The 15,367-nt window shown below is 28.9% G+C and overlaps 1 protein-coding gene across 2 annotated transcripts in view; it reads left to right on the forward strand.

Moving 5' to 3' along the window:
- LOC113387814 overlaps positions 1 to 15,367 on the forward strand; it is an 872,338-nt gene that overhangs the window by 831,392 nt on the left and 25,579 nt on the right. For both annotated transcript variants that reach the window (XM_026625191.1, XM_026625192.1), the window contains one exon: positions 12,669 to 12,771. In XM_026625191.1, the coding sequence (XP_026480976.1) occupies positions 12,669 to 12,771 (103 nt within the window). The remainder of the gene's footprint in view (positions 1 to 12,668; positions 12,772 to 15,367) is intronic.

Here is a 15,367-nt window from a genome sequence, read left to right on the forward strand (position 1 = left end):
TAGTAAATGACGTATAATCCTCTCCATGAAATATCTAAAGCTCAAGTGTTACCTAGCCGTCCGCATCCGAGGGCGCTTATCAGTGACGTGAATCTGTTGATTAAGGAAGTTTCATATTATCTCCAGTTTGTTGTTCAACAGGAATTCCTTGCTCAAATCTCGTACTTTACACAACGCTAGACGGCTTTTGTGCCGGACATGAGAATTACCTTGCAACCCGATCCATATTGCATTCACCGCGGACGTCAACGCCGGGCGGCGGGCGGACAATCGACCACTAGATCATATGCTCATATATGCATAAAATGCACCGAGGAGAGAGATATTGAACGGGACAGGTATTTTGCGAACGATACGTAAAGATGACGGTTTTGCACTCACAAATGATTGTCCTGGCTTATTAATAGGATCATTTTTTTCACTTTACTTTATTATAGCCACCAGAAATGCATCTAGTGGTGCCTGGCATCGTGCCTTAAGGCAAATTGCTAAAACTTACCGAAAACTAAATTAAAAAAAATACTTTAACAAATTTTCAAAGCTTTGAAAAGCTTAGATTTTTGAGAAATTTTGAAATTTTGAAAAATTTGACATTTTTGAAGAATTCGATTTTTTTGAAAATTTTGAACATTTTTTAATGCAATCGCGCTGCATAGCTGGCTTGGAGTCGAAATATCAAAGTGTAAAAGCGCCGCGTAGTTGTCTAACGTGTAAATATTGGTACCGAACCCATATAAATGTACACAAAACTTCTACTTATTATTAAATTTTTTTTTTAATATCTGATAATACGATGTACATAAGGCATTATTTTTTACTTTTTAATTGGATCTCCAGATTCGCTGGACCTGCCTTCACAAAAATTTTACCAACTGTTCATTTTGCCAATTATTTAAATCGGACTCACCGTTATGTCAAAGACTGAAATACCACTTATGGCACTTTATACCCAAACGGTTAGACCTGCCTTTGCCAAAAACTAATCCACACGTCTCCTTATTAGTAGTAATCGAATGTTTTTTAATTGGTTCTAATTTTTTTCTATGAATAATGGATTGCGATGTACTAGATCAACCATTGCTAGATCAATTCTGGGACTGAAACTGACATCTTTGAAAATCTGACTGTCTAAATATCCCCAACTGGCTAGTACATCAAAATACCAATATGTTAACTATGCAGCAAGAAATAATACTGTTTGCAACCAGGCATAAATAAAGGTTGGCATACCATTCCAATTAACATATTATATAAAAAATTTATTAATATTAGGCTAATAGCATTCCAAGAAGGCTGAACAGAACTCATCGGCTTGAGTTTTGCTACATAGATCAAATTTGAATTCATATACATTTTTATTTTATTTTCTTTTTTGTATGAAACTCTTATTCAAATGTTTTTAAGAAGATCAATTATTGCCTGTGATTTGCCTTAAAATCCCAAGACCATTTCATAGAGGCCATGAGTTTTTGGTGAAAAAACAATTTTTATGTCATGACATTTTGTATATATTTGATAATATTATATTTTAATACATTTTTATGAAACATAGAAATATCAGTCTATAAATTTACATATTTCTATACTATTCGTTTACCAGGAAATGATATAGTTCAGCTATATGTTCGATTTTATCATTACTAATAATACCAAAAATCATCTTTGAAAGGGTTATTTGATTCAAAGCGTATACATGCAACAATATTTTCATTACAGATATAATTATCAGTATATAGGTCTGCTATTTGATTCTAAAATGTATCTGGTACGTGTTCTACGCTCATTCAAAGCTTTTTTCGAATTAATATGTCGTCTATAATTTACAGACTAGCAGTTAACTCGGTCTTTCGTTTCAAGATAATTCTACCCTGCAATATTTTTACGAATATTTATAGTCTTGTCCCTGAATTTGTAAATACTGAATTTTATGTAGATTCAGTGATTTTATTAACTCTTATTTACGGGTATGGTCATATACTTTGTGACGTCCTTAACCTGTCAACATCCAAACGTTTATTTATCAGAGTCTTGTAAAGTATTTTAATTACGGTCAATAAAAGCTTGATTTCGCGAACATTATTGAGCTTTCGCTGTCCGATTGCCAGATCTCTCATGTCTGTCTGTACGTAAATCGATGGAACTGTTTTCTGCTTTGAACCGCGAGAGAACATTCGGTTTATTACACTTGACATAAAACTACGAATAACTATAAAAATAAATTTCAAACTATAAAATGAGTTTGTGCCCATACCACACAGCTGAAGATACGCCGTCAGATGGTCGGATGTCCGACGAAAGCCGCGCCTGGTAGCGTAATTTGTCGCGCCACGCTTTGTATTCGAAAATCAAGAAGAGATGCACGTGAATTTGTTTTACGATCCAGATTTTTATTACGACAAGAGTTCAACAACACAATGCGTTCAAGATGCCCTCGAGTTTAACTCGAATCTCTATAATATCGGCACCCGTTGGTAAATTTTCAACTCATCCTTATTTGAGAAGGGTCTTGTTGTAACACGTTTTTCAACAAAATTATTACATATTGAAATTCACTGAATATATTTCAACGAAATAAAGATGGATAGTAGCTATTCTTCTATCCAATCACGTAAACATATTTTCATAACTAATATTCTTTATTTCACAATTACTCATTTTCTAGGAAAAGTGCGGTCGTACAACTTACCCTTTATTTAGTGCTAGTTTCAACGTCACCGTGGCAAGTACTAACGACAAATTAATACCTCTGACAATATGTTCTTTGCTTATTAAATTTATTTATTATGCTTATAAAATTCATATGTTTGTAAGTAATTCTTTTCATAAATTAAACTCAAATTATAATTAATGCAAATAGAACATATAGTCTATCTTGTAATAGAAATTCTTATGAATCAACGTAAACTACTGATAATTCAAATAAAAGATATAGTGTTTTCAGTAATACAGTTTCATCGCATCTTCTTCAAGTTAATCTATTTAAGAGACTTCACTAAATATAATACAGTATCATTCTTGCATGTTACAACTAGCCCCAAAGTTCTATTTCTCGGGTGTACTTATTTTACATTTCTTAAGAAAACTGTTTAAACAATTTAGCAATCACAACAATTGGTTCACATTATCAAAGATTGATAAACTTGACACAATATATTATATATATATATATATATATATATATATATATTAAATAAATTTCTTCTGTACGCACGTATAAATTGACACTCCTCCTAAACGGTTATTCAAATTTTGATAAATCTTTTTAGTGTTGGTCAAGGGAAATGTTAGGAATTATAAAACTAGAGTAATGTTGTAGAAATAAATGAAAAAATGCAAAACACAACATATTATTGTTGAACATTGAAAACATTTTTCATTTTGACACATGACATCACTTGCCAGAAATGTCAGTTCACTTAATACTTGAATTTAGTTTAAGCTAGCCTAGACAATATTAGAATATAACCATAACCATATTCATGATTAAGAATTAAAAAAATATAATAATAATAATAATAATAATAACGCACATCGAAATTTTATGATAGTACAATTTTATATTGGCTGACAAAAGTGACGCACCTACACACTACTGTTTACAGCGTCCGCAAACGAGCTATTACAAGATGATGCAGAGCGGTTTACATATCCATTAGAAACAAAAAAAAAATATTTTAATATTATTGAAGGTCCTATTGAAAAGTACCTGCTACCGTTTACTTCTGCTACAATGACACATAGCTTCTCCCATATTAAGTCTTATATTCTTTTTGTCATAGATTCTATTCTATATCTACCATTTATTTATGTATTTACGGATTTTTGCAATTTCGGCAGTTACTTTTCATTTTGGTAAAAATTTATTAATATGATAAATCATTTATTATATATTGATAATTTCCTAGTCATTTGTCCTGTAACATGGCGCAACTTTTCACGGGATACACATTACTATAAGTTTGCTTATACTGAAAAATGATAGCATATTATTACTATATAAGATAGTAGAATAAAAAAAGAAATTACGTCTATTCTATAAACGATTCGGTTTTGTTCAGTTTTTCATATTTGCATATTGTTCCTTATACTTTCAATCGCCTTTTGTTCCGCCGCAATAAACGTCCGCGCTTGCATTGACGCAATATTTATAATAGATATATTTATACTCTAGGTCTATAATTTGTATTGTATTTAGAAATATGTCGTGGAACTATCCCGAACGGTATAATTTAGAAAGGAAGTATGTAAATTTATTACGACCAAAGTCTCTAAACTCTTCAGCGTCGCGGAACGTGGACACTCCTATTTAGGTATTTTTATATCTTTTGCTAGAATGATGTATTTGATTCGTGGTATGGCTGAATACTTTAAAATATTTTAGTGTATGCTAAATTTTCTAAAATATTCTACCAATAGCTTTCTGAAAAGCTAGAGGTGCAAATAAACGAGCACGAGTAGGAGAGCTTTTGACAAACGAAAACTCTCCTACACAGTTACGGAGCTTACGAAGCTATATTTTAACTATAATCTGAGTACATTTTTTGAAACTTCTATTTTTTACGCTTTTTCTTAAAATCTCTCTTCATCAAAAATTATGCGACAATAGTTTATTTCAATTTATGCTATAATTCATTTAGTCTATATAGATTTCAGAAAAATATTTATAGAATATCTTGAAATAATATTATTGAGTGCAATTCCAATGAGGTGAAGATGAAAACGAAACAAATGGCGTGGTATATTATATTAAGTACCTCATGATTTACAGTGTCGTATAAAGAGTAGTAATAAAATAGGCATAATATAATGCCAATTTATAAGCGATTATAATGAGATTTATTTTATGCAAAGTTTCAATTTGTAGGAACATATAGTGAGATGTAGCTTTATTTAGCAATTCTCAGCACCTTTAATACCTTGTTGGTGACAGATTGTTTCGCATTTATTTAATTTGGATAGATTTGACCCAAGTGATTTTTTTTATTTTATTTGTTATGGATCACAACTTAAAAAAATGCATTTATTTCGTATCAGAAGGATCATTCAAATTTTATTACGGCCTCGGTTATACTCAGGTAAAATATTGACAAAGATCAATTTTTCCATCTAACAGAAACTTCTGATTGAATAAGTATCTAATGAAACTAATTCTTCATAAAGGTAATTGAACAATTGTTTTTGTAAATTTTGTCTGTAGTTCCAAATATCTTATTTGAATGCTTCTTTCATATTTATTAATATTATATACTCTATAAATATTTATTACTTGTTCGGTAAAAGATTAGGTGAACTGCAGAGTTAAGATAGACTTTTTAGCTGTTTATGTTTCTTCTCTTTCCAATATCTAGTTGGCATTTTAACTTTTTTCTGAGCCCTGTCCTGTGTTAAAGTTGAGGCTCTTTCCTATTGGCAGTTTTGGCTTAAAGCGTTTAGTGCACATAAAAAACTTTATATCATAAATATAATTTTATTAGTCATGACGGCATAAATAGGTTTTTATGTGCCTGAAATTAGAAGTGACATGGTGACAATATGCTTCTTTGTTTAAGGACACTTATGAATACAAGCAGTAGTTTAAGAGTTTATATACCTCATGTATTTTATTACCAGCAAAATGTATTTTAGTTAAAACACTGGTATGGCTTTAAACTCTATATATGGTATTGTGAATTTTTTGCAGCAGCTAATAAAATACTGAAATATATATGAATGTTAACAAAATACTAAATTCTCAACAAGATGACGTTGAATATTAATAAAATATCAAAAAAATATGGCGTTAGATTTTTTTTAAAATTTGTGAAATTCTTCTCATATTCTACGCACATTTGTTGGTGATTTTGTTCCAATTATTTCCTCTATTTCCTCATCTCATTTTGAATTTCCTTTAACAATTTTACGTCATCACATTCGGAAGTTTCCAGAATATAAAATTCAAATATACCAAATAATCTCAACACGTATGCAGATTTGAGAACAGACTAGAGAATTTGTTTTCGCAAGTGATTTGCATATTCAGAATTAAACAAGTAACATGTAAGGGTGCGATGTTATTCATTTAAGATAAACATTTGCATTTTATTTACATATGTGATTATTCAGGGAAAATAACGACACCCGATACGCTAGTTCATTTATTTTGGTTTGCGCGATTTGAAAGACTTTCTTTGGGAAGATATTATTCAATGTAATATTGTATTTAGAGATTATGTGTTTCACACAAACTCACTTTTGGATTGTATAATTCCAATTTCTGTACGTATTTTGATGGTTGTAGTTTTTAAAGAAATGGTTCCGGATAGCTAATATTAGCTTTTTTTCTCAGAAACATGTCTCCTTGTTGTAAAATAAACAAAACATTTTTTTATAGATTTTTCAATTGTTTTAAAATTGTAAGAATTTATTTTTCGCGCGTAAACAATACACTAAATTAGAGACTCATTAAAAATCATATTGATCATTCATTAAAAGCTGAGGTTCACTAAAATACCAATTCTCCGGTAAAATTGAGAGTAACATAGCGTTGCAATGCCTTATCGCACAGAAAATTTATTTTACCGGAGAATTGGCCTCTATATTTCAAAATACATCGAACTTTTGTATGTTTGAAAACTATAAATTTATATTTCTAATTGATTATTTGTTTAATTCCTTTGTCTTTGTATCATTTATAATTTTGAGTTCAGAAAATAAATCACCCATGCACACTTCTTGAGAATATATCAAAGATGTGGTGTAAAACCCGTAATATGCGTAGGCTTTTGAAACCTCTGCACAATAAAATAAATTTATTAACTTCTCGGGCATATCTTACTATTTCTTACGATCTTTTCCTGAGGAAGCGGTTAGTCTAGCAGAAACCTTCGGTCGATTATAAAACAATGCAATACCTATAACCCTGATTCTATAAGTGCTCGATCTGCCCAAGAAAACAATAACATAAGAACCGTTACCGGAATGCGATGCGATGGAATTGAATTTCATAAGATCATTAATGTAAATAAGTTTTGCTATTTGATAGCAAATAGTTTCTGGCGATGCGGATTCAGGGGAGATTGGGGATGGCGGATTTACTTTACATTGAGAAATACATGATGTTCTTTAAAACTTACTTTGATACATTATTTTTAAAATTTATCCTTATAATATATAATCAAGTAATCGTTGAGATTTTAACAATAGTTATCACTAAATGAAGATTTAACATTTTTAGGCAGCTAATTTTATTATTAGAATATATGAAAATTAATCGGGTTTTTCTTCCTGACGATTTAACTCCAGAACGCACGAACCGATTTCGACAATTTTGCATTCTTTGGAAAGGTCTCGGGCTCCGCAAGGTTTATAGCTAAGAAAATTAAATGTGCATCGTGCGCTAATGCAAATTGCTGGAACTTCACGCACCGTAATTAAAAATTCGAGTAATGGCATTAGTGAGAGTTATCAGAATTATGCTTGGTTAAGTCAACGAGCAATTCTTGCCGCCAAGAAATATGATGTGCACGCACTGGATTTCACCATTCAATCAAAAATTGCTGGCGATTTGGTGACATACCAATGATTCTGACTCGTCTTTCGTTTGACTTTAAACGATTGCAATTTCCAGTTCGCCTTGCCTTTGCAATGACAATTAACAAGTCGCAAGGCCAATAGCTTAGTGTTTGCGGGATAAATTTTAAATAGATTATTTATAAAATCTTTTTTTACATGGGCAGTTATACGTTGCCTGTTCACGAGTTGGAAAACCATCCGCTTTGTTTGTGTTAACATCAGACCAAAAAACAAAAAATGTGGTTTACCAAAGATGTCATTCACAAAATGCGACTAAATATTTCTCATTGAAGTCTTTTTAATGTGTTATGGAAATTGACCACGGTTTTTCTCTATACTACGGTAGTGTACCTCCCTGAGACGGACACACAGATCTTCATTTATTGCTGAATTACAAATAGCGAACTTCGTGTACTTCAATCTGCACCCGGAAATGAGTTGATAGAGTGATACTGGCTATGTTCGTCAATAGCTTGAGAACTATCAACGACTAATTTGCCATGAGCCCTAAATCTTCTTGTTCTTTGTACGGAAATGGTGGCATATTTTCGTCAAAAAAAAAAAAATAAGTTTTAAAGAACGGAATTTTATTTTATATAAAGCGATTAGGTGTATAGTAATATAATATACAATATAAAAATTGCCATAGGTCCTAAAACGATTTATCTTTATACGCAAATGATGGCATATTTTTGCCCAAAATATTATAAATTTTATTTAAATTTCAAAGAATATAGTTTTATTTCATATATAGCGGTTAGATGTATATTAAATTAATATACAATGTACTGAATTGACAAAAAAATCTACCTATAATATTTATCAAACAAAAATAAGATCAGAGTTCTTTTCAAAATTTTTATTTTTTTTTTGAGACATTCGGATTGGTAAAACAATACTATATTGAAAAAATACAATTATACTTTTGTTATTTAGATTTAAAAATGTTTTGAAGCATCGAAGAAGATGTTCTTATCCTTAAGTTGTATTAACTATAGGCATAATTGAAATTAATATTTTTTTTTTATTTTCTAATATTATTAATAAATTTGCATCAGTTCTTTATATTAGCATTACATAGCATAATTACAAAATAATATTTTATAATTACATTTCTTTCATTTTGAAGGATCATTTTATATATTGGAAATATCCGAATAAAGTTCTTTGTAATTTGTACTATTGTGCATAGAAAGTTGTGAAAGCTATAAATACAAAAAAATAATTGAATAGTAAAATTTGCAATAATTTCTAAACTTTTGAAAGGTTTTAATTTATATCAGAAAATATAAATAAACTTTTAATATACACATTTGCTATTATATATATAATTTATACGAAAAGATTTGACATATTAAATATTGAACAATTAAAAGGTATTTATTTGTGCACGTATACTTTTGCATATTTTTATGTATTGGAAAATAATTTATTTTGAATGAAATTGGAAAGTTACATTCTTAATATTAATAGTTTCTATTGAATGAACAATATTTTAGTTCCAGAAATTATATTTGGTTAGGTATGAGACCTTAATTTATATATGCATAAATGTACATGTATATATATATATACATATATACATATATATATATATATATATATATATGTATATATATATAAATTAGTTTAAAAACTTAAAATAGAAAACGATATAATGAGTAGAATTAAAAGACTTAAACATTAAAATGAATGTATATAGCATCAAAACTTTAAGTAATTTACTATTAGTAGTGAGTTAAATATATATTTAGCACAGAGATTCTAAGGAAATTTATAGAGAATCATTACTCTATACATATTTTTTTAATTACATGTATAGTATTTCTGCAATAAAGCAATCTTCTCGAAAAATGTAGTAATCTCGTCGATGCATAGATTTTAGTTTACAACTTCTTAATTAATTTATAATTGTTAATTTATTCCTGTTAATTTCTAAAGTTCTAAAAAACTCGACTTCCAACAAAACAAGAATAGAAAATTATGAAACAAATAGAAGTGTTTTAAATCGTTTGCTTACTTATCATTAATATCCTTTTTGCATCATGTTTGCGACCATAAATAATATATTTATTACAACCATTGCATCCGTTCATTAAGACTAGAAGCTCCAAGTTTTTATCATATACAAACATAGTTCTTAACAAATTACTTGTTAATGATGATGTATAATTCTTGGATATTTCTCATAAAATATTAACTCTGATGTACTTAAGAATTATCATATATAATTGATTATATATGGAATATTCTACATTCTGCTCAAGAATTATCACATATAAATTAATAGTTAGAAAACCATACTTTTAATATCTGGTCATTAATAGTATTACCCTGTTATTATTATTATTAATAACCTGTTTTAATCCTTTCCACTCTAGCATTTGTGCTCATGAGTTATTGTACTTACAAATAAATACTTTTATAATTAAACCGCTTCTCATAGGCCTATAATATTTTAAGGTGTTTGATTTAACTATCAACTCAATCGCCATGTGAAGTTTCATTAAAATCTCAGAAGAGTAAACCTGAGGTTCTCCTTGTTAGTATTTTTTTCGAGAGAGTAACCCAGCGGCCCATCACTATTCTTTTTATATTTGCCTATGTTCTTAACCACTGCACTACGACGAGCCCACCACTTACAATATGAATTATTAAGCATGAAATATTAAATTATTATCAATTGTCAATTGGATATTAAAATTAATTGCTCTTTCGACAGAATGCAAGAATACAATCAACAATATACAAGCCGATACCGATAATATTTTTCGCACATAAATTGTACATACGAAAACAATGTTTTTAATAAGCAGTTGTCCACTAACAATATGATCGAAATTATTTACAATACGACATGGATGTTTAAGAGCCTGTACCAGAATCGAAAAGATAAATTATATCTACACAATGATTAACTATGCGTTTATCAGTTCGATGGTGGTTAATGCTTATTTTAAGGTTATCGGTAAATCAAGTAATAAAACAACATTTTATGTTCTTTTAAATTAATAAGGAGAGTTTTGAGATAAAATAGTGATTATAAAAATAATAAAAAACTTACTCAAGTAATCTATCTATTCTAGATCTTTCAAGAATATTTCTCATGTGATACTGTTGTTTTGTTGGTTGGTTGGTTGGTTTTTAAATGATCTCTTGAAGTTATAGCCCGGTCAATTTAAACCTAAAATCAGGGTGAAGGTTACTATAATTCATAATGGGGTGTAACATTGTTTAAAATACAATTATAAAAGAAATCTCTAAAGTACTCATCGTTCCGATGCGAGCTAAAGAAATAGCACATGGTCAAAGGTCAAAAATGACCCTTTTGATAAATTTATTCCTGGGAGTCATAATTTTCAAATTTTTCTACATCTTTTTCGTATAGTTTTTCTTGTTCTTTATCTTCTTCTTCTTCTTCACTTTGAGTATAAGTTTTCCTGGTTTAAAAAAATAAATAATTTGTTCAGTTGACCCCTATATTTAGAAACAGTACACTCGGATGATTTACGTACGATTTGTAAAAAATAAAAATAATCACCATTTCTATCATGGAAAAGCAACTAAAATCGCAATAGAAAATGAGTAGCAATAGTAGCAAAGGAAACATATTCTGAGAATATTTTATAGTAAACAAAACTAAAACGTTTTTGTGATAACGCATTTCATCTTGGTAGCATCGTCAATCGTTTCTTACTTTTTGTATTGAATCACATTAAATAATTAAAAACAATGCGATCGATTTATGAATGGAATAAAATAATGCAGTTTCATCGTAATCTTGAATTGTACTACACTCCACGTTCCATGATACGAAATAAGAAACAACTTATATATCTATTTTCTCCATGAATCATTGCAGCTGATGGTGAAAATACAAAGAATGAACCATATGTTCCCATTTGAGATAAACTCAACTCAACTTGATCTATTGCTTTATTAATTAAAAGAAACTCTGTTCAATTACTGAGCATATCGTCTTCACATTACTCAAACGAACTACCCATCCGAAGAAAAGATAAACTTGACAAGCATCAACGATCAGTAAAACAACGGATAATAAAACAGTTAATTATTGTGAGAAATTAATAAAACAAAATCATTTTTTGGTCGATTATTTCAAACAGTATTGTCTGCTCGTAAAAGCAATAAATAAACACTGCTCACAAAATTATGAACTGGAATTGTAAATCATTTTAAATTGTTAATATTGAATTCAATCATAAAACACATTAGTCAATTTATCGAGTCTTCAATATCAAATTAGTTTTTTATATCTAAGTCTCTGACATATTACAAAAATATTTATCATTTAAAGCTGTTGACCAAGATGAACAAACTAATAAAATATATTTTAAATATTTTTTTAGTCAACGTCGATTTTTTGGCTTCAAATTTTTGTCAGGTTCAAAATTGCAGCACATCAAATAGTCCATAGCAATCTATTGCTTGATAAGCAATAAAACATAATAAAATAAAATGAAATTATATGATATACAATTTTCAACGAGATTGGCAGAATTAATGGGACGATTTCTCCGTAAAATAAACCAATGTTATGGCAAGGCTATGTTACGTTCCCGTTTTCATACAAAGCGCTACTAAATACTGTCTATATGTCATGTATTTGCTGTGCCATCAAGCGTTTCACACTAACCATATCAATACAACAATATAGGTCATCAAGCCATATCTTAAAAATACAGTCATTTTAAGATTGTTTTTTTGATATTGCGTTTTCAAGGTTAGATTTTCAATCCAAAAAGCCTGACTGCCCAGCAACCACATAGGAGTTTGAAAGTTTTTAGTACCACTTTATATGAAAACTGCTACATAACGTAGATTTGACATAACATTGGTCTATTTTAGGGTATATTGACTTCTTGATCAAAACATCTTCCATATTCATGACATATTCAGAATGAATTTGCTAAAAGGGTATTACGAACTAAATTACTTTGTTAATGAGTGAACTCTGTACATAACATAAAATATTGTCATTCATAATTACTATTTTTTTGTATTTCAAAAACAGATTGTAATTGCATTTTGAGAAATATAGAAGTGTATTATAAGATTTTTTGAATGTAGAAAATAATGATTTCTTCTTTTTTCAGAAGCTTCTACTGGTTTAGGATGGACGCTTAGTTTGGTCATAGTTTCTGTGATATCAGCGGCTGTTGGGGCGGTCATCATGGTGACATTTTTGAGGTGTAGAAGGTACGTGCATTTTTCCAATATTTTAATTACTAAGTTCAGACAAAAATGCCTTAAATAGTATTTCTATAAAACTTTTACTTTGTACTCCATTATTGCAAGTAGCACATTATACATAGAGATGATACTGTAACACTTTCATCTTTTTTTAAGTCAATTTCAAAATTTATATAGTAATACGATTTATGTGCTACAAATGAATGCAGGTATTTAACATTTCATTTTGAAAGATTTTTGATGAAGTACCAAATATGCTAAACCACACATTTTTAATTTTATTCCTATTTTCGCTATAGTTAGAAATTCTCATAGTTAAGTTGTGGTAAAAGAAGTAAAAATATTAAGATTCTAAATATTCTCCTAGTTTCTTCATATACATTGTGCTAACATGCATAATAAAAATGAAGAACTCAAAAATTTTACTAAAATGTTTAAAAGCGTTTGGAATCAAAAAATTGGTATTCATTTCATTTTAACATTTTCTTCTTGTTCCAAACATTATATCTGCCAGAAAACAGTAACATCTATATAATATATAGTTCTATATTTGCCAAAATTATATCAAATGTATGTATACATACAGGTTTATATATATACCTGTTTGTGTATATATATATATATATATATATATATATATCCCTCTACACCTTAATAAATAGTCTTGTAATAATAGGTATTTATATGCATATGCTTTCTTCCTCTAATTAAATCGTAATTTACGACCACCAAATAACATCTGCAAATGTCTTCATCGGAATAACATCATTCGTTTTGCTTTGCGGTTTTTATTTATAAACATATTATTATAAATATACCTTTGTGCTTCCGTTTTGCTATTGACTATAACATATGCAATAATATAATAACTTAATTTCGACTTGGAACCCTAGAATTCGTGAGCATGGTGTTTACATTAAGAAATTAAAATAAATTATAGGTTTCAGTTTTCTATTTTATTCGAAAAAATAGTTTGGTGATTAATATTTATTTTATACGTACATATTTTACCCCTCAATGCTTTTCATCAATAGATTGATGGGGATGTACGGCGTATATATCTTTATTAACTTCCCATAGAATAAGTTATAGTAATATTTCCGTAAAATACATAATGAAAATTTGTGCATATTTTCACGTTTCACAGGTTTCTGAACATTTTGGCATACCTCAGAAAAAATGGTTGTGTGTGCGTTTTGTGTGTCCGCAATTTTTCGTCCACGTTTTCGGGCGCACGGATCAACCGATTTCAATGGTTCAAAAAACATTCGATTACTATTGATAGGGCAATTTGTTTTTGGCAAAGGCAAATATTGATTTAAATTCTTTATTCTTCTGGAGTATATTGTAAACCTAACGATGACCTAACGTTCTCAGTATTGTGTATGTTCGATGTAATTTGTCCAAATAATCAGTAAAACTTCTAGAATTTGATTGTGTAGGTATATTATAAAAATTATTTAAACTATGTAATATTTAATTATTAATTATCTCATATCCGGTATTAATATTCTATTTAGTCATTCTTAGTAGAACCAAAAATTTGATAATGTTTCATGAGATTCATATAGAATAGGTGCAAATTCTAAAAAAAAAAATTATGTAATTTATGTAAAAAGTTTGCATAATTTCGTAGAAAGATTCTGAAGAAACTTATTGAAAAATTTATGGGTTTCAAATATATGTCATCATCTTTGCAGCATTACAAAAACTATTTTCTCAATAAGAAATGTTATTATTAATGTTGTATGAAGTAATTCTAATAATTGTATTTCTGTACATTTTTTTCGTTATTTGTTTATTCCTAACGAATGACTTTAATTTGTTTTTTTTTAACTTCTGATTGAATAAATAGAACTTGTTTTTTCTATGCAACCATTTTAGTAATTCCAAACTAGAAGCTTTTTAAAGTCATGCCGTAGTAGTTTGTTAGCATTCATTATTCACAATTTCCTGCGACCGTCTTTGCTCTAATGCATCAAGCCGCAATTTCACATTATAAAAAACGGAACATAGTTTTTCTTTTATTGTTAGATGAAAATAAATGATGTGTTGAGCGATCTCGTATAACAAATGGATTTGGACAGTTTTTTTCGGCAATTTGATGCTCTTTTGGCTCGCCGTCGCGCGCTCTTTTGCTGACTCAATTAACTTTACAGAAATGTGATGTCGTCATTCAACTTGATTGATAGAACTTTCTGTGAAACAAAGAGTTGAATCAGTTCTTGATTAACAAATAAATGGAATTTTATTTACTCTATTATATTACAATAGAAATTTTATCACTACTATATCTAGAGAACTTTTTTTTCAAAGCAATAATGATCGTTGCCATTTAAATATGTATTATCGTCTTTATTTCAATTATTATTTGCTCATTAATTTTGCTACAGTGATTAAGAAGTCATTAGAAGTTTAACAGGATATTAATCAAGTTTGACGAGTTATTTGTGATTGCATAGTGATCAATAGCAAAATGATAATCCATAGAGTTAAATCAAATATTGGGCTTCAGGGGACTTTTATAATTATGTTAACAATATATTTCATTTTAAATTTTATTAGTCACTTTTCTGTTATTTTTAATATAGTTCATTCATTT

The sequence above is a fragment of the Ctenocephalides felis genome, unplaced genomic scaffold (genome assembly GCF_003426905.1).
Source record: "Ctenocephalides felis isolate EL2017-DRISC unplaced genomic scaffold, ASM342690v1 CF-g0.4_SCAFFOLD_03572, whole genome shotgun sequence".
Lineage (NCBI taxonomy): Eukaryota > Metazoa > Arthropoda > Insecta > Siphonaptera > Pulicidae > Ctenocephalides > Ctenocephalides felis.